The sequence below is a fragment of the Pinus tabuliformis genome, chromosome 5_2, assembly GCF_031772625.1.
Source record: "Pinus tabuliformis cultivar Carrire ecotype Pingquan chromosome 5_2, CPIR1, whole genome shotgun sequence".
Classification (NCBI taxonomy): Eukaryota; Viridiplantae; Streptophyta; class Pinopsida; order Pinales; family Pinaceae; genus Pinus; species Pinus tabuliformis.
In genome coordinates this window covers 552,654,876-552,675,905 of record NC_142306.1, presented here as the reverse complement: position 1 = coordinate 552,675,905, position 21,030 = coordinate 552,654,876, and the positions used below count along the sequence as shown (strand labels likewise).

Genomic DNA, 21,030 nt, shown 5'->3' with positions numbered 1-21,030 from the left:
GCCTCTAGATATTAGATGGTAATCTGGGAGCTGGGCTCAATACAGTTTCGTATTCTTGGTTGGTTGGGTCTGAGGCTGAAGATTGGAACTCCCTCCCTGGATTATCTCAGTCCCCACATCAGGAGCTCCCAGAATCAGAGTGAAACTCATCCAAATCAAGTAAGAGTTGTTCCTGTCTCTGCTGTTGCATAGGATTTCTAGCTTCTGGGTTGCTGTTTTTTGGTTCCTGTATGGCTCAATTATCTGGCCATGGATTTCAGTTTGCATTTTGTTGTGTCCAGTTCCAAGTGTTGGAATTGGGGAAGTTCTGTCCCCAGACTCTGTTTATTCAATCCAGTTCATTAGGCCATTTCAGTTCAGATTTCAGTAATCTCTGGTACAAAGGAGAATGGTGGACTTCAAAACTCTCTGTGGGTGTCACTATCTGGCCAGGACAATTCAGTCTCTACTCGACCCTGGTTCCTAGAAGCATAATTGAGGAGGGAATTAGACTTATGGATTTCAGGGATTTGCAGGAGGTTATAAGCATCCTTTTTTAGCATGAACAGACTCTTCAAGGCAACCATATCACCATTTGTTCATTTTCCATTAAGGTCCATGATAATGAACAGAACTGTGCTTCTCAGAATGCAAATGTAATGAGCCTTCACATTCAACAAAAGCAAAAATTGGATTAGCTCGAAGTTGAATGCAGTATCCTCAGAAATCTGGTCCTAAACCTGTGCAGGAACTCTCTTTCTATATGACCAACAATAACCAAATATCTATCAGCTCATCGCAGGCAAATCCCAAAGAAGAGGAGACTCTGCATCAGTCTAGAGAGGCCATGGAAGTGGACCAGCAGATCTCTCTCCCTTCCATAGTCAGACAGAAGGAAGCCACCAGTCAGCATGTATTTATTTAGGTCTTATGTTTCTTTAAGATGTCAACTTTTAGATGTTTTCCTTAAGTAGTACACCGGTTGTCTATGAGAGATGCAAGTTTTATCTGAAACTCCATAGCAGCTCCATTTTGTAAGCTTGCCAATAGCTCTGCCATGGATTTTTGTTAATATAATATCTTCCAGTTCTGGTTGGAAAAAAAACAACATGAACGTACACAAAATGCAATACAATACATATAGTCTCTGATAAAATGAAATTTTTGCAAATTTGTATGAAGAAAGAATGTAGAACATATTACCTGCCTGAAGCCACGAGGTTTGGCAGAAGTCCCTGCACCTGTAGATGTAAACAAACAGTAAAAAGATTTAATTACCAAAGAACTGTACTTCTTTCTAGTCATCCAAATAAGAAAATTAATAGTTAAAAATGTTTATAGCCTAATTAATGATCTTACTACTAATCCATATAATTGATGATCTAAGTTATATGGATACAGATCCATGCCCATACACAGATACAGTTTCTGATATAGTCTATAGATATTGCAAATTTTAGAAAAGTTTAGATATGACATTTTGGATACAATATTTATAAACACACACACAGACACATATACATGTGCAATGTGCACATGAAAAAAATACCATAAAACAATAAAATTCAAAATCCATTCGTCTACAGGGTCTTGGATAGATGGTGATTGGGTGTTCTGTTAAGGCACTCCTTGATGTAAAGTCATCGGTTCAATTCCCGGCCCCGATCAGGGTGATATATTAGACATGTTGAAAATGTAGTCCCGCCAAGCTTACAAAAAAAATCCATTCATGTATTCAAAAATTGAATGAGGATTGGGTATGACATATGATGTATATATGCATATATAATTCATAATATACATGCAAAAACAGTCAATTGGGTCTAGTCCATAGTTTTAAAAACCGCTCAGAAAAACCGGTAACCGGTCAAACCGACCGGTTAGCTAGCTGGCCGGTCCGAACCGGCCTAAAAACCCGGTCAGACCCTTCATTTGCCCGATTTTTGGCCCTAACCGGTGAAAACCGGCCGGTTTAGGACGGAACCGGCCGGTTTGTATCAAACCGGCCGGTTCCGTCCTAAACCGGCCGGTTTATGGCATGCCCACCGAATCTTGGAAAAAGCGGATTTCTAAATGTGGTTTTGGGGTTTTGGGGGGGAACTAAGGGTGTTTTCCCTCCAAAAACACCCTCTCCAAGCTATAAGAGGCCCCTCTCACTCTCATTTGTCTCACACAACTGATTTGGAGTGTTTGTGAGTTTGTTTGTGAGCTTGGATAGTGTTGAGTTTTTGCTGAAGTAGTCATCTTGGAGTTGGAGTTGGAGGTATTTTGGAGATAGTGTGTAGCTGTTAGTGGAGTTGCCATCTTCAAGAGGAGGCTAAGGAAGCTAGTTTGCATTTCCAGGTAAGGATTTGCACTTGAAAATTCCTTAATTGACTGTTGTCCATGAATTGATTTTTTTATGTGTTATAAACTTCTCACTCCTATGATCTACCATCCAGGGAGTCATCATGCCTCCAAAAGCCAGAGATACTGCATGGGCTCATTGTGATATGATTGATGGCAAAATGATCTGCAAATATTGCCAAAAATCCATTCAAGGAGGGGGTATTAACAGTTCAAGCAACACTTGGCTGGGATAGGAGGCCATGTAAAGCCATGTGGAGCACCAAATGAAATAATAGGGCATATTAGGGCAGAATACCTTCAGAAGTTTGAGACTCAAGTCACTGAACCAATAGAGAAGTTTGTGACTGCAAAGTTTGGGAGTCGAGACTCAACCAACTGAGTTTGATCATGATGACTGAGACTCATGAGAAGTTTCAACTTCAAGTGATAATGTTGATCACTATTATAGTATTACTATTATCATATATGTAGAGTCTAGACTGAAGTCTTGTAGTAGGCCACTGACCCCATAGTTTGTAGGCTTTGTTTTTGCACTCTAGAGGCCATTTAGAGCCTCATTGCTTATGTATTTTGTCGATGATATGTATTGCACTCGGTGCCATTTTGATATATTCACCTTTACATGGTATATAAATGAGCAATCTTTGCATATTTTGTCTCTATTGGCTTGGAATCATGGTTTTAAATCTTAAAAATAGTTTTTTTCATTAAAAAATAATTATTTAATGTATTTTTCTGAAACCGGTTCGTTTAGACCAAACCAGTCCCGGTTAGACCGGTTCCGGTCGGTAAACCGGTTCATTAGGTGGACCGGTCCGGTCACCGGTTCCGGTTTTAAAAACATTGGTCTAGTCTGAGTGGTCGTGGGATGAAGTGTAACATACTTATTACTCTCCTTCCAGGTTCTATTCCTGTAAATGATATGTTGATATGTTGAGCTCAGAATGTGTATATTTTGTAACAGCTTTGAGCCCTGTTGTTGACCTTGTGCCCTGAAGAATAGGGGTATCAAGATTTTGAGCCCTGTTGTTGACCTTGTGTATATCTAGTTACCATATGAAGTGATATGCCTAGGGGTTTTCCCCTGAATATGTTATTGTTACATAGAAAAAAGCAGCCCAATACACACAAACAAATAAGATGCAATTTATAATATACATATTTATTTTACAAATATAGTATAACAATAAATATAAAACTATAATATATAATACAATAAATAGTTAATATGTCAAGAGGGTTTGGCGCAAGTGGAGTAATAAAATTGTTACTAATCTCGCTTTATAATATGTGGTTCATCATGAACTGACAACGCTGAATACCATGAGATTGTTGGCAAGGACTCAAGTCTCTGAAGAATCCAATTTAAGTTGTCTGCCATCCTTAAAAATGGGGAAAGCACCTAATGGGTTTCTCTAAGATGACAATCGATGGAAAAATAAAATACAATATTTAATAAATAAGCAAAATTAGAAATATAATAAAAATAAAAATACATTGCGCAGTCTGCTCAGGAGATTTAGAAATGAGCCCACAATGAAGAATACGTGCCTTCAAATCATCTTTCAAACACTCAAATTCACCCTTGAAATAAACTTCACATAATTGACGTAAACTGCAGCTCAAATTTTCATGGGTATCACCAAATAACGCATCTGACCTTTTTTACTTTTAAGCCTTAGGCTTTAGCCCTTCTTCTTTTTTCTTTTATTGTGTCCTTTTAACTTTATTAAAGATCTAGGATTTCACTGCCAATAGTAGGGATCCCAGCAGTATCCTTACCATATTTGTACAGGATTCATATCCTAGCCATATCTGACTTTGTCCAATTTCGTTTTTTTTTTTTCCAAATTTTTGGTGCAAGCACTCTAAAGCCCAATATGGATGAGATCAAGATGTTGTAATGAAGTGTATAATAGACGTTGTAGTGAAAAGTTAGATCAAAAAATAATTTAATTAATGAAAAAATAAATAAAACTCAATTGAATAAATAAAAGCTATGTTGCAGGAAACGCTGGTCCTAAGGGCGTTTCTGGGCTGAAACGAAACAGAAACGTGGAAACGCGTTTCAGGCCGTACTGCCACGTTTCATGTGGGGGAAACATGGCCCAGTATGGCCTGAAACGCGTTTCCAGGTCATACAGCCACGTTTCAGTGATAAAGTGACTTTTTCAGTTTTTTTTAGATTTTTCATTTTTGTTTTTATTTTTATTTTCGCTCCCTGCCAATTCAGGAGTGATAGAGGGAGCTACTGAAGATTGGAAACAATTTTTTTGAGTGGGGCTGCCTAATGTTCAAGCCTGTGGCCTTAGTGTTGATATGCAGTTCATGGTAATGTTAAATTCTTAAAGTAAAAGGATGAAAATGAAAGATAAAGGAGAATGACACTTTTACTTAAATTAAAGTAAAAGTGACATTCTCCTTTATTTTTCATTTTCATCCTTTTACTTAAATTTTTAACATTACCATGACATGACTTAGGATGTCTGAGAGTGGTTTCGCCCTCATTGGATTTCATATGGAGAAAGTAGAATTTTAGATCTCACTCAAAATCCAAGTCTTGCGAGAAGAATCATCTGTAAAAGTGAGGTAATATAAATATCCTCCCAAGGAGTTCACAAGCATCAAACCGGATATGTCTAAGTGAACCAACTGCGAGATATTGGAGCTCTTGCTTTGGCTTGAGGGGAATGGTCCCCTTTTGAGCTTTCCTTTGGCACATCCCAAACATACACCTTCTTGCTCTAATCTAAACTCGAGCATCCCGGTCACCATTTTTCTCACATTGGGTAGAGATTTATAATGAAGGTGAGAAAACCTTCGATGCCATAGTTTGGCCTGAAGAGATGTGTCACAAGACATGACACCCAGCGGACTTCCTCCGACCTAATATAATGAATCAACTTGAAACCCAAGAGTGAAAGCATCTTTAAAGTTCTTTTTCCATACACGTACCTTGCCATCGATGAAGGCCACCTTATAGCCTTTGTCTTCCATTGCCGAAATGGACACCAGGTTCTTTTTTAGATCAGGTACATATAATACTTCTTGTAAATGAATTGTATTTCCTTAATTCAATTGAAGAGTGACATTCCCTACGCCTTTCACGGGATATTTTGAGTTGTCCCCAAGAACAATTTCCAGGTTGGTCTCCTTCTCTATCAGATTAGAGAGAGCTTCTTTGTAACCAGTGAAGTGCCTTGAGGCACCACTATCAATAAGCCAATTTCCTAGCGAGTCCGGGGGAGCAGTAGTAGAGAGGGTTGCTGGTAGATAATATTCATCTTGCTTATTGTTAACAACGTTAGATTCATACCTGGAGTTTCTTGCCTTCTTGAAGGGTTGTCCTCTTCCTTGATTTCCGGCATTTCTTTTACCTCTACCATTGGACCTGCCATTCCTTTGATTGCCTTGAGAGTGATTTTGATCATCGTCATGGTGTGAGTCCCTTTTATCAAGGCACTCCCTCGCATAGTGGCCCATTTTGTTGCAATTGTAACATTGACCTTTTCTTCCACCTTTTGGTCCAACCTTTGCTTTGGATTTAGCCCCATAATTGTTTCTTCTTTTAGCATGAGAAGAAAAGGCAGAGGGATGGCCTTTAAGTGCGGGCATTTCTTGCTCTTCCATCCTTGTTTCTTCTTGAATGCATCTTGCCATCAATTCCTCAAATCCAGGAATTACATTATTGTTGAGAAGAGTAGTCCTAAATATATACCATTCAGGTGGCAGTCCTCCAAGAGTTGCGAGTGTCATTTCCCTGTCGGGGACTACTTCCCCAATAGATAGGAGATCATTCTTGATCTCGGTGATCCTTAAGAAATATGATTGCATACTCTCATCTTTGCCCATCTTAATTTCCTTCAGCTTATTTCTAAGGAACAAAACTTGATTTGCATCATTAACTTTAAATAAACTCACCAATCTATCGTAGATTTCCTTGGAGGTGGTCAGCTCGGAAACATAGGCCACCAGGCGCTTGTCGATAGAGTCCGATATGATCTTCCTTGCTTTGACTTCTCCCTTGGTCCACTTGCTTCTAGCAACAGCGGACGCATTTGATGGAGGCACAACAATATTGCCTCTCACATGGTCCAACACTTCATACTCTTCCAATGTTAGATCGAGAGACATCTTCCATCCGTGATAGTCAGACTTCTCACAGAGTTTGTCTTCAACGGGGAAGTGTGTTGAGGACCCCATGACTTCTTTAAGATTGCTTCAACAGCCTTCGATGATTGCTCTTGCTCTTGCTTGGGCTTTGTCTTCACCTCAGCTCTGATACCATGTTAAATTATGGTATGTTCTATGCTTAGAGCAATTTACTTCTTTTCTTCTTATTAGCCACAGATTAACAATCATATATACATTAAGTAAAGCCAAGACAAGGGACACAAGATGTGGCGGCTAGCCAGGGACAAACCCAATGCGGGGAAAGCCTTTGATCAAATCTTCTTTTATCTTCAATAGTTCAACAGAGAGAAATAGTACAAAATCAGAATTCTGTAATTTTATATCAGCAGCAGCAAACCCTAGATCAGTGAAGTCAAACTTGCTCAAACAACCCCGGATTGACTTCTAGTCAAATTGAAGAACTCTGTCTTCAACAGCAATAAGTAGCAGCCCAAAACAATCCTCAAACATTGTCAAAACAGCAGTCAATATATCAGCTCCTGCAGTCAACCCTAACTAGTCAACGCTGCCCCAAAACAGTGCTCAAACAGAGGTCAACATGGCTGATCTGAATTGCGGCTAGCAAGAGAGAGACTCCCCACACAAATCTGCAATCAAGGGAGCCTATACGCTGGTCAACGCAGTCCTCTAGCACCCAAAACGTGTTGATGTACCTTCTTGCATCCTCCTTCCACGTCACAACTTGTTGCCCTAACTACGTCCTCTTTCTTTTTCCCACGTGAGAGTGTCTTCTTCCTCCTATGCATACCCAAGACACTAGGAGAGAGAAGAGATGCGGAGATGAGATGATGAGAAAATGAATCAACCTCTCTTGTATTTATATGATTCACTGGGCATGTGTGCCACACTTTTAACTGTTGGCCGACCTTGACAATTTGTCAAGTAAATACAAATAAATTCATATCTCCATAAATACTTGTCGGAATCGGATGATCTTTAGATTGATCCTACACCTCTCGAAAAAAGAGGAATCTAGGAAAAATATCAACTGCCATAAATGAGGTGACCCACATGGAGTTTGGCCCTAGTTGCTAATTTTAACACTCTGGGTCTTGGGTCGTTAACCAATTTCCTTACGTCCGAGGAAGACGAGCTCTTAGCCAAGCAAAAGTAGTTTTAGGGCATACTCCAGGCCCGAATACCAGCCAGATTTATTTTCTCACGGCAATTTATTTATCCCCAGTTTATTATTTATTTACCCAAATAATAACTGAATCACCGACAAATAAAATCACGGGTATCTTTAACTTCTAAAATTACAAATATGCAATGGAAATAAACTAGAGCGATCAATCACAAATTGCAAAAATTAATTAAGCCACAAACAATCCTCCTTCATTTCATTACCTGGAAAATTTGGGTTTTTCGACCCACAAAGATACAAGGAGAAATACAATTTGGAACCTGCAACTTGGCTCCCTCAGAATGAATTCGGCAATGAATTCGGTCCAAGTAAATCGGCCTCAAAGAAATATGCCTCTAGATGAAATTGCTTTGAAGAAATCGACCTCCAGCAATTAGATTTGCATCCTCCAGCAACTTTATTTGTGCCCTACCACTAATGCGCATTGGAAAAACCCTAGCACTCCAACCAACTAGGCCTCCTCTAGAAAAACTCAAATCTCCTTCCGGCAACTCGACCCTACAATCTCCTCCAACTCAGCCCTCCTAGATTCGCTCAAACCCACTCGCACTTCTCCTATTTTGCGCACTGGTCATAAGCCACTTGCACTGCAGAGAGAATCGCTCTCTCTTGTGATGACTTGCTTAAGCCTCACACACTTGTGCTCTTCGTTGTGTCTTCAACTTCATCGCTAGCCTCCATTTACAATCTTCATTGAGTCCAAATATCTAACTCCAATCTCCCCTCTAGAAACATCTTGAATCTTCCTTCTAGAAACATTTTGAAGATTCCTTCTAGAAACATCTTGAAAATCAACAACTGAGATTATTTCTAAATCGCTTAAATAACTAAATTATTTATCCTTCGAAAATAACCCAATAGTCCACAATAATTAATTGACTTTAATTATTGTACTTTTCCTAAGTTAAACTTATGAAAGAGGACATAAATCATTAGAGAAGGCAAATAATGTCTTCCACATGCTAAGACACCAAGCAATTGTAGAAGACCTTCCGATGCTACTCAAATTAACACTCCCTTCCTAGCAAGGAAGGGATTTTCCAACAACCCCAACTTATCCCAGCACACCCCTCTAGACCTTGTCTCTGATGAAGTGATATCTAATCTCGATATGCTTGGACGAATCATGAAACATGAGATTCTCAAAGAACTTAATGCAACTCTAATTATCACAATGTATCACCGCTAACCCCATCTATAAATCAAATAATCCCGCAAGCATCTTGTGAAGCCACACCGCCTCACAACTCACCATACTCGTTGCTATGTACTCTGCCCCTACTAAATTGAGTGCCATTGATTGTTGCTTCCTGCTGAACTGTGAGATCATGGTTGATCCCAAGATGAAACAACATCCAGATGTGGACTTTCTGTCCACCACACTCCCTCCCCAATCAGAATTTGTGTATCCCTGCAACTCCGCTCCTCCAGCTCTGACATATCTCAGTCCAAAGCCTATTATCCCTTGCAGGTACCTCAGCACATGCTTCACTGGCACCCAATGAACCTATCTCAATTCCACCATGAACTAGTTGAGTGTATTCACAGCGAAACATATATCTGGGCTAGTGTTGACCAGATACATCAAGGAACATATCAGCTACCTATACAATAAGGATCCACTAGTTCAACTTAAGAAGTGCTCAGCTTCTTCAGGTTAGTGATCATAGGTGTAAATATATGTCTGCGATCCTCCATCCTGAATCTCCTTAAAGATCTCCATTTCATACTTGCCCTGCCCAAGGAAAATTTCTCTTGGTTGCTGCCACGACTCCAATCCCAAAAAGTAATTCGTCAAGTCGATGTCCTTCATGTTGAATTCCAAAGCAAGATCCTCCTTGCACATCTCTATGAGCTTCTCCAATCCTGTTAAGAAGAGATCATCCACATACAATACCAATATGAGCAATTCACCCTCAACTAGCACAAAGTACAAGTTGGGATCTGCCTCACTCTTGGTGAAGCCCAAGCCAAGAATATATCCATTGATATTGGCATACCATGCACGCAGAGCCTACGTTAGCTTGTAAAGGGCCTTCTTCAACCTGCATATATGGGAATCTCTCCCATATACTTCAAAACCTAGAGGTTGCTCAATATACACCTCGTCCTCAATAAACCCGTAGAGGAAAGCAGTCTTCACATCCAACGAATGTATCCTCTGCCCCATCTCTAAAGTAATGGACATAATTGTTTGAATAGATGCATATCCGACGACGGGTCTGAATGTCTCCTTGTAATCCATTCCTTCTGGGAGTACCCTCTTGCCATGAACCTCGCTTTATACTTCTCGATACTGCCATGAGTTGCATGTTTGATCTAGTAGATCCATCGAGAAGTGACCACCGACTTCCCCATCGGTCTCGACACCATATCCTAAACATCATTGCTCATGATGGAGCTATACTCCTCTATCATGGCATCTTTTTGTATCTGATCGCCCATTACCTCCTCAAAAGTGGATGGCTCAGACTCGTAGAGGTTGCTCAATAGAGCCAAATAACTGGAATATCTGGTCGGTGGTCAACTCTCCATGAAAGTTCTAGTAGGAGCCTGCACATGCTCCTCAACATCCCTCAATGTCTATTCGGCCCATCTCGGCCTCCTCCTGGTAAAACTCAGAGTATTATCGAGCTCATCCTCTAAATCTATTGGTTGTTTCCCTACTGGTGTTGTTGGTCCATGCTCAGCCTTAAGAGTCGCTTTCTCCTTCTCGTCTACCATTGTTGGCTCTCGCTCATGAGATCTCCTGAGGGTCTTGTCCTCATCAAATCTGAAATTCCAACTGAAGATCACCTTTCTCTATCTTGGAACGTAGACTTGGTAGGCCTTCGAGAGTCGAGACTTCATTGTAGCCAACAAACATGCCTCTCTCAGATAAGGGCTCCAGCTTAGTCCTCTTCTTTGTAGACACGTGGGGATAAACTGGACTACAGAATATGCACAAGTGACTCACATCTAGTGTCACTCCTATAAACAACTCCTCAGCAGTCACATCCTCCAACACCCTGTGAGGACTCCTATTTTGCACATACACAACTATATTGCTGGCCTCCGCCCACAAAAACATAAGCAACTCCTAATCATAGATCATTGCCCTTACCACCTACATGATTGTCCTATTTTTCCTCTTAGCAACCCCATTTTGCTGAGGGTTGTAAGGTATTGTGAGCTCTTTCTTGATTCCTACCTGCCTGCAAAAGTTCAAGAACTAGTTGGAGGTATGCTCGCCTCCATTATTTGATCTCAACACCTTAATCTTCCTCCTAGTCTGGTTCTCCACAAGAGCCTTAAACTCCTAAAACCGATCAAAGACCTCATCCTTGGTCTTCAAGAAGTAGATCCAAGTCTTCCTAGAATAATCATCTATGAATGTCACAAAATATAAGGACCTTGTGATCGATGTCACAGACATAGGACCACAAATATCAAAATGCACCAAGTCTAGCACACCCTTAGACCTAGTCTCGCTATGAGGCTATGCACTCTTGGCCTACTTGTCAAGCGCACACCTTTTACATACTCTACTTGAATCTCTGGAAAACCAGTAACCATCCTCTGCACCATCGGAAGAGCTTTGTAGTGTAGGTGCCCCATCCTCCTATGCCAAATCTCGCTCTAGTTGTCACTCTCATGGATGAGAGCCTTCACCGGATGTCCTCATAATAGATAGAGATCTCTCTCTCCTACTGATCACTCGCTTCTTGCTTAAATCCATCCCCTTCGACCCAACACCTACTTCACTTCCCATAAAGCTGACCTCCAGTCCTCTATCTTCCATGGCCAAAACTGAAAGGAGATTATTTTCCAAACTTGTACATGTAACACTTCGTTCACCTCCATGATGCCACCTAAGTCCATTTGGAACTCGATACTCCGAGTGCCCTCGACTAGATATTTGACCTTGTCACTAAGCTCCACATTTACATCTTTGGGCCCCCTAGTCATGTTGGTGAAGAAGTCCCGCAATCCTATCATGTGAAGGGATGCTCCACTATCCACGAACCAAACACCTCTCGTGACTCCCAAAAAGGCAAGATATTAGGGCGAAGTTTTTATCTAACTTCTCTGCCATCTCCTCCATCTACGCAGTAGCAACTGCAGCAATCCCTTGCCCTTCTTTTTGTTAGGACGTTCATGCTCAAACTTATGACAAGCAAAGCATTTAACTTTGCTCATGTCCTTTTCCTTCTTGCTCTCTGAAGATGCTCCTCCCCCCAGTTCTACTTAGCATTTGCTTTGCCCTTTTTCGCTTATGCAACAAGAGCAACTTCGTCCTTCTCCTCATCGGCCTTCTGCTATCCTCCAATCAATTAATTTTCCCAGATCTCCTTCTAGGTGAAATCATCCCACAGCCAGCTCCAATCAGAAAGCTATGGACGGCCAAGAATTCACCCACAAAGTGTTGCAAGCTCATTACCAGTGTTGCGCGACTCGCACTCATATAAAACTTGTTTGGCTATTGACTCAGAAACTTGTATAAGAATCGGGAGATGATGTCACACAACATTACATTAAAAAAATGTTAAAATATATCACTAAAAAAGAATGAGGGAGATGTTGTCATGTAACATTATGTTAAAAAAATTAAAAATATATGTTGACTAATTAATGAAAAATAAAGAATATGAGGGAGATGGTGTCATCTAACATTATGTTAAAAAAAATTATTAATGAAAAATAAAGAATATGATAGAAATGTTGTCATTACATTTTAAAAAATAAATAAAAACATATGTCAACTAATTAATGAAAAATAAAGAATAATATTGAATATGTTGCTCAATTAAATTTTTTTAACAAAAAGCACATATATACAATTATATTGTTAATCGCAAAAGGAAATTAAGTGTGGACAAAATTCAAGAAAACAAAAAGAGTATAAGGTTCGTTTAGTGAAGGAGTATCGTTGCCGAAGTTAAGGTATGTTTCATCTTCAAAAATTCTTAATCTATATAATCTATAACCTATAGTAATGAAATGAGATTATTTGTCTGTAAATTCTGCCTTGCTTCACATTGGGACAACAAACTCACCAAACTGTAAATCTTACCAACACCCCATTCCTCATTCCAATTAGATTAGGTTTTGTTTGTAATGTAAAAAACCATATAAGATTATTTGTCAAAACATGAAACTAATAAATCACAAGTCAACTCTTATTACATGTAAAATGTTACGTGAAATTGGAATACTTACAAAACTAAAATGCCAACTCCTATTATGTGTAAAATGTTGCATGAGATTGGAATACTTACAAAACTAAAATGTTGTGTGTTGCCTATAAAATGTTACATGAAATTGGAATTGGAATAGTTACAAAAATAAAATGTTGCATGAAAAAATTACGTTGGTGTGAGGTAAATTTTATCAAAGTAAAAAATAATTAGTATATCATAGTTAAAAACACTTTGTGTGAGTTAATTTTCTCAAAGTAAAAAACTATAAACCAGCATAGATTCATCTTAAATCTCGATCTCTCAAGCGCCGAGAGGGATCAAATCTCTCTACGTGCAAACCTTTTGAATGCAAAACTTGAGGAAAGTTTTGCACATTAAGAGATTTGATCCCTCTCAACACTTGATAGATCCAGAGTTAAGATGGATCCATACGATTCTTATGTGAGTCAATGGGTCGATGTGAATCAATGTCAGGGGCTTATGCGCGAGTTCTATGCGAGTGCCCTATTTCGGCATATGACTCATCAATACCCGTGAATCTTGAAGGGCCTTATAAGGGTCGTGCTTCAATGCTAATTACGAGCGTGCTAGACTCTCATGAGATAGGAAGTCACGGTCTCTGATCTACCCATTTTGATGTTGTTTAACTTTTCTCGCAACACCATTTTTTTGTTCTCATTTGTATACTAATAAAGACCAGTCAGAGCTAGCCACATCTATCTACAAGTATTTTTCCCTAATATGTGAGGAATTATATGATCCCTCACACCATCCAGAATTATGCAGCTTGCTTTCATATCCTTGGTTTTATGTTATGTTGCTGGTTCTAGATCTGAAGGGACCAACAAATCTTTGCTTATTAAATCCCATAGATCATTCATCTTTAGAATCTAGGTAATTCGCTAATTCCAGGGGCTAAAATTTGATACCCCATCCAACCTATCTTCATATTTAAAACTATTTAATGATGCCATCTTTGAAGATCAACCTTGGCCACAAAACCGCGCTGCAAAATTTTTAGAAATAATTCGGCTATTGCAAAAAGAAAATCTAGTTGTTGCAAGCCCTTGTGATCTCAAATCTCTCCTTCAAAATCTTCTAGATTGCTCTGATACCAAGTTAAATTTGTAAAACCAGCCAGATTTATTTTCTCACGACAATTTATTTATCCTCAATTTATTACTTATTTACCCAAATAATAATTGAATCATCGAAAAAGAAAATCATTGGTATCTTTAACTTCTAGAATTAAAAATATGCAATAAAAATAAACCAAAGAGACCAATCACACATTGCAAAAATTAATTTACAGACAAATAATTCTTCGTCATTTCATTATCTGGAAAATATGGGTTTTTCGACCCATGGATATACAAGGAGAAATACAATCTAGAACGTACACCTCGACTCACTGAGAATGAATTCGGCCCAGATAAATCAGCCTCAAAGAAATTTTCCTCCAAATGAAATCGCTTTGAAGAAATCGACCTCTAGCAATCAGATTTGTGCCCTCCAACAACTCGATCTGCACCCTGCCACTAATGCGCATTGGAAAAACCCTAGCACTCGAGCAACTCGACCTCCTCTAGACAAAATCGATCTCCTTCCAACAACTCAAGCCTGCAATCTCTTCCAACTCGGCCATCCTAGATTCGCTCAAACCCACTCACACTTTTCCTCCTTTGTGCACTAGTCACTAAGTTAATCGCATTACAAAGAGAATCACTCTCTCTCGTGATGACTCACTCACACACTTGTGCTCTTCATTGTGTCTTCACCTCCATCGCTAGCCTCCATTTATAATCTTCATTGAGTCCAAATCTCTAACCCCAATCTCCCCTCTAGAAACATCTTGAATCTTCCTTCTAGAAACATCTTGAAGATCAACAGTTGAGATTATTTCCAAGTCACTTAAATAATTAAATTATTTATCCTTCGAAAATAACCCAATAGTGCACAATAATTTATTGACTTTAATTATTTTACTTTCCTAAGTTAACATAGGAAAGAACACATAAATCACTAGAAGAGGCAAATAATGTCTTCCACGTGCTACGACACCAAGCAATCGCAGAAGACTTTCCGATGCTACTCACATCAACACTAACAAGACTTTGGGCGACTTCTACATGCCTAGACACTTAGGCCTGTGCAGAAGTACTTGCCCAATGCCTGAGCTACAAACATCAACACCCACTCTTAGCAAGGTAGGTACTTTTGCCACCTAGAACTAGCTCCTATGATGGAATTGCATTTGCTGCCATGGCTACTCCCTTTGAACTGGAAGCCTTCCCTACCACCTGGTTTGGAATCACCCCTCGAAGACTTGCTCCCTTTGACTTGTTCTGAGAAGCCTCTTGCTCCTGAACATCATGTAAGGTCATCTCACACCAAGAGACCTTCTTGTTAGACTTGGATGGATCTGCTTAACCACTCATCCCCACCTGAACCTGTAGGCTGACTCCCCTTTAAATTGCTCAACCCTCAAAACTTCCTGCTCCTTGTTCTATAACACTGGTACTGCTAAACTTCGAAGCTTCCTACTTCTTATTCTCAAACATTGTTCCATTGCTTCTTGCCATTGCTCAAATAGGTTGCCCCTTTAACCTATACAGGTTGCCCTCTATAATTCCAACGACACAGCCATCATTTGAGCTAGATCCCATTAATTTAATTAGTGCTTTCCCATCCTAGCATGCTACTCCAAACCTCTTCTCTATCATAGAGACTAAGAGAAAACTCCTATTCAGTTTCGGTTCCCATAGCACATTTTTCACTTCTAAAATGCCTTCTGACTCAAGTTGGAATATCACTATTCCAACCCCCTTTATTGCATGTTTGGTATCAACACCAAACTCCACATGCAACTCTTGGTCCCACTCTATCAGGTTGCCAAAAAGCTCTCATCCTCCAATCACGTGTGTGGCTCCATTATCCAGTAACCACGCACCAACTAATATGGTGCTCAAGGAAAGGCAGGAAACAAGTGAGAATTCAATTTCAAACTTCCTGGCAAACTCTTCCACATGTGCTTCTATCAATGCAGCTACGATTGACTACATACCCTTTCCACCCTTCTTCCTCTTTGGACAATGTGAAGCATAATGTCCTATCTTATGACAAGCAAAACACTTGAACTTAGTCAATTCCTTTGGTTGTGAGGCTAACTCCTCACTCTCGCTCAAACCTTTTCATTTGCTCTTCATTGTCTTATCGATAATAGACAGGTCCTCATCACCTTCCTACTTATTGGCCTTGGCCTTTGACTGCACCCCCATCTCCTCCTAGATTCAGTCATCCCATAGCCTCTCAAATGAGGGTTGGTTCTCTCGAGCACAGATTCCTTTGACAAACGGTTCCCATGTCTCTAGGAAGTCATTTAATGCCACGCTTACTGCGTCGTGCACCTTTTTTGCCACTCCTGGAAGTTGAGCACAGATTTGAGTGGACTTCATCAAGTAACTTTTCATTATGTCATATCTAGTCATTTGCATAGACCAGAGCTTGTCCCTCAACACCATTTTTGTTAACTTTAGATAACAATGGTATGATTTATGCTTTAGAGAAATTTACTTCAATTTTCTTATTAGCACAATATCAATTTCCAGATTAGTAATCACATTAACATTGATCGTAAATGCAGATAGAACATAAATAATAAGCAAAAGACAAGCCAAGACAAGAGGGCACAATATTTCGTAGATGCCAGGGAAAAACCCTAATGTGGGGAAAACCCTTTGATCAAATCTTCTTATTATTCTTCAAAAGTTCAGCAGAGAGAGTACAATATACAAAATTTACTTGCCCAAACACAGTGAAATTTGTTCAATCAAACTGTAGTCAACAGGATGCCCTAACCAGAAAGTCAACGCTGGTCAAATCAGCAAAATTACTCCTCCAAATCAGTTCGGTCAAACCCAATCAATTTGGCCTCCAAAACAATCCAAATCAGCCCAAAACAAGGCTGAATAAATCGGTCAAACTTGGTCAATGCACAATCAGCGCTACGGTCAACGCTAGTCAACCTCCCCAAAAATCCTCAAAATCTGAGCCAGAGAATGTGAACTACCCAAAGAGAAATTCTCCCAAGAAAAACGTAGTCAAACAAGGTCAAATATTGGTCGGTCAACGTTGGTCAAACTTGCAGCAACTTGGTCAACGCTGGAAAACAGAAAACACAGTGAACCCTTCGCATGTGTGGAGGAGAAGAAGGATGCCTAAATTTTTTATGACCCAACCACATGAGGAGAGAGAGAGATACGTGTGTGATGATGAATGTCCAAATGAGGTAGATGCTCCTATTTATATGCAACGTTGAAGGTGAAGAGACATGACTTTTGGGCTTCTTCATAAATGGAATTATGAAGAAATAAATTCATAATTCCATTTATAAATGTCAGAATGAGATGTTCTTTCGATCAATCCTACACCTCTCAGAAAGAGGAATACAAAAAAAATATCATCTCCATCATATGAGATGTCCAAGGTGGAGTTTGGCCCTAGTTACCAATTTTAACACTCCCTCTCAACTAGGGAGAAATCCAGCTGCCAAACCATCTATCAATCTATACCATCTCTGACATCTCTGTTTTGCTCTGTTGAACCAAGAAGAAATAATGAAGAAGAAATGATCGAGAGTGTATCATACCACTCTCCACTGACCCGAAGCCAGTCTCCATTGATCCCAGATCAATATCAAACATCCTAGCATAGGGAGTACAGTAGTACATAATGCGTACATCGGTAGTATTATGGTCCCTATCCTTATTTCCCTACTCATTGGCCAGATGAGAGGTACTTCCCATGAGTCCCAAACTACATGGGTAGGATGTATCAACAAAAAAAGGTGAACCACTCCCCCTGCTCATATGCCACAGGAGAAGATGACCAACTCATCCTATGCATATTTCAACCATCATGGGGTACCACAGGGGAAGGTGAACCACTCACCCTGTACACAGCGCACCACTAGGGGAAGGTGAACCACTCACCCTATCGTCACTCATAGCTCCAAGAAGTACCTCAAGCCCCCCGGAGCTTCCAGAGCTCAATATCCAACTCAAACAAGACCCTCATAAGAGGGTCTCTCCACGACTCCAATTCGTTTATGGAAGGTTAAGAATTTGGCCTTCCCCAAGGGCTTCATAAGAATATAAGCGACCTGATCATCAGTCGAAATGTGATGCAGCCTTATTGCTCCTCGTTGTACCATATCCCGGATAAAGTGGTACTTGATATCAATGTGCTTGAAGTGGTCATGAAACACAAGATTCTCATAAAGACAAATCCCGCTTTGGTTGTCGCAGTAGATAACGATGGTATCCAGCACATGCCCAAACAACTCACTAAAGAGCTTCCTCAACCAAACAGCTTCACAGGAGGCCATACTAGCAGCAATATATTCAACCTCGGTGGTGCTCAAAGCAACCAATTTTTTCTTCCTGCTCATCCAGGATATCGAAGCAAAACCTAGTGAGAAGCAACATCCCAATGTGCTCTTACGATCCACCACATTGCCAGCCCAATCAGCATCAGAATAACCATGGAGCCTCAAATTCCCGGCAGTGTATCTCAATCCATAGGTGATTGTGCCCCGAAGATATCTCAGAAGATTCTTGGCAACAATCCAATGTATGTGATGAGGCTCGACAATAAATTGACTCAGCGTATTCACTGCAAAGCATACGTCCGGACGGGAGTTCACCAAGAACATCAAGGCCCCCATGAGTTGACGATACTCAGAAGGATTTCCCAGATCGGGCCTAGTAGCACTTCCACATAGCTTCTTGAAGTTGAGTTCCATCGGAGTAGTTACAGACTTATAATCCACCATCCCAAATTTTTCAAGTAGCTTCACAATGCATTTTCCTTGATAAAGGAAAATCTCACCTGGTTTTTGCCAGACCTCCAACCCTAGGAAATAATGCATCAGTCCTAAGTCCTTTATCTCGAACTCGGAAGCCAACTCCCTTTATGAGAGGGTCTGCACCTGTCAGAAAGAGGTCGTCCACATAAAGTACCAAGATAAGAGGTCTATCATTCTCAACCTTAAAGTAAAGGTTTGGATCAGCTTCACTTCTTGTAAAACCCAGCTTCATTAGATAGATGTTGATCCTCTCATACCAAGCCTGGGGTGCTTGCTTCAACCCATAGAGGGCTTTCTTCAACCTACATACACGTGTCTTTCGATCTTGGACTTCAAACCCCTCAGGTTGTTCTACATAGACTTCCTCCTTAAGTGAACCATGCAAGAAGGCAGCGTTGACATCCATCTGGTGTAGGTTCCATCCTTACGAGGCAGCAAGGGCTATAATCGAACTAATGGTGGTATATCGGGCAACTGGTGCAGATATTTCATCATAGTCCACACCTTCCTTTTGAGAGAAGCCTTGAGGAACAAACCTGGCCTTGAACTTTTCAACACTTCCATCAACTCCATGCCTGACCTTGTAGAGCCATTTAGAGGTGACAACAGATTTGTCCTTGGGTTTAGGGACCACATCCCAAATATCATTCTTCATAATCGACTCATACTCTTTGTTCATAGCATCCTTCCATACTTGGTGCTTCACAGCTTCTTCGAATGTGCACGACTTAGTTTGAATGATGGTGCTCATGGTTGTTAAGTACCCTTGATACCTATTCGGCTTCTTACTTTCACGAAATGTCTCCCTTTGTGCAATATGTCTCTCGGCATCTTCGAGAGTTTCCCTAAGCCATGAGGGTCTCCTTTTTGAGGAGGAGGACTCATGAGGAAGTGGATCAATGGGATCCATTGGTCCTTCAACATCGGGCATCGACTCATCCTGCGATTCTCCCTAGTTTCCAGTATCTGCTTCTTTGTCCTTCCTTGGAATAGGAAGGCTCCTAATCTTCCCAAGGGCAGCATCACACCATGACTTATCTCCACTTCTCTTTGACCAGGCACATAGATTCTATATGCCTTAGAAGTTTCATTGTAGCCCACAAATGTTCATTTCTTCCCAGATGCATCTAATTTGCTTCTCTTTTCTTTCGGCACATGAAAATACACAAGGTTACCAAAAATTCTAAAATGAGAAACATCAGGTTTCTTACCGGTGAAAACTTCTTCAGGAGTTTGGATTCTAATGCTTGATGAGGGCATCGATTTTGTACACACACGACAGTGTTGGCAGCGTCTCTCCATAGGAATTTCGGAAGGCCTTGATCATGAAGCATGGCACGAGTGGCTTCTATAATGGAACGATTCTTCCTTTCGGCAACACCATTTTGCTCAAGAGTATATGCGGTAGTAGTCTCCCTCTTAATGCCAACTTCTCTACAATAGTCATTGAATTCATTTGATTCATACTCGGTTCCATTATCGGTCCTCAATATTTTGATCTTCTTCCCTGTTTGATTTTCAACCAAGGCTTTGAAAGAATGAAACCATGTGAACACTTTGTCCTTCTTCTTCAAGAAATAAATCCAAGTTTTGCGAGAGAAGTCATCCACAAAGATAGCATAATATAAGTATCCTCCCAAAGATGTCATGGGCAACATACCAGATAGATCAGAATGAACCAATTGCAAAATGTCAGTAGTCTTGCTATCACTTGAGGGGAATGGTCCCCTTGTATGTTTTCCTTCGGCACATCCCTGACAAACACCTTCATGTTCTACTTTAAATTCGGGCATACATGTCACCATCTTCCTTGCATCGGGTAGAGCCTTATAATGCAGATGAGCAAACCTTCGATGCCATAATTCGGATTGAAGAGATGTGTCGCAAGACATAGCTCCTAATGGACTCCCTCCAACTTGATATAGGCTATCAACCCTGAATCCAAGAGTAAATGCTTCTTTGAAATTTCTTTTCCAAACACATACCTTTCCATCAATGAATGCCACCTTGAATCCTTTGTCTTCCATCGTCGAGATAGATACCAGGTTCTTCTTTAGATCGGGTACATATAGTACTTCTTGTAGATGAATGGTGTTACTTTGATTCAATTGAAGAGTAACATTCCCAACTCCCTTCACGGGATAGGTGGCATTGTCCTCAAGAATGATTTCCAAATTTGTATCCTTTTTTATCATATTTGAAAGAGCTTCCTTATACCCAGTGAAGTGCCTTGAGGCACCACTATCAAGCAACCAATTTCCCAAGGTATCCGGAGGGAGGCAATAGAGAGGGTAGATATAAGATAAAATTCTTTTTGC

General features: G+C 40.3%; 1 protein-coding gene across 1 annotated transcript in view; it reads right to left on the bottom strand.

Annotated features, from left to right (window-relative positions):
* The window catches only part of LOC149160144 (uncharacterized), a 92,560-nt gene that overhangs the window by 56,596 nt on the left and 14,934 nt on the right, over positions 1 to 21,030 (bottom strand). Inside the window, exon 2 of the mRNA XM_089436637.1 lies at positions 1,183 to 1,220. Within this exon, the coding sequence (XP_089292763.1) occupies positions 1,183 to 1,220 (38 nt within the window). The remainder of the gene's footprint in view (positions 1 to 1,182; positions 1,221 to 21,030) is intronic.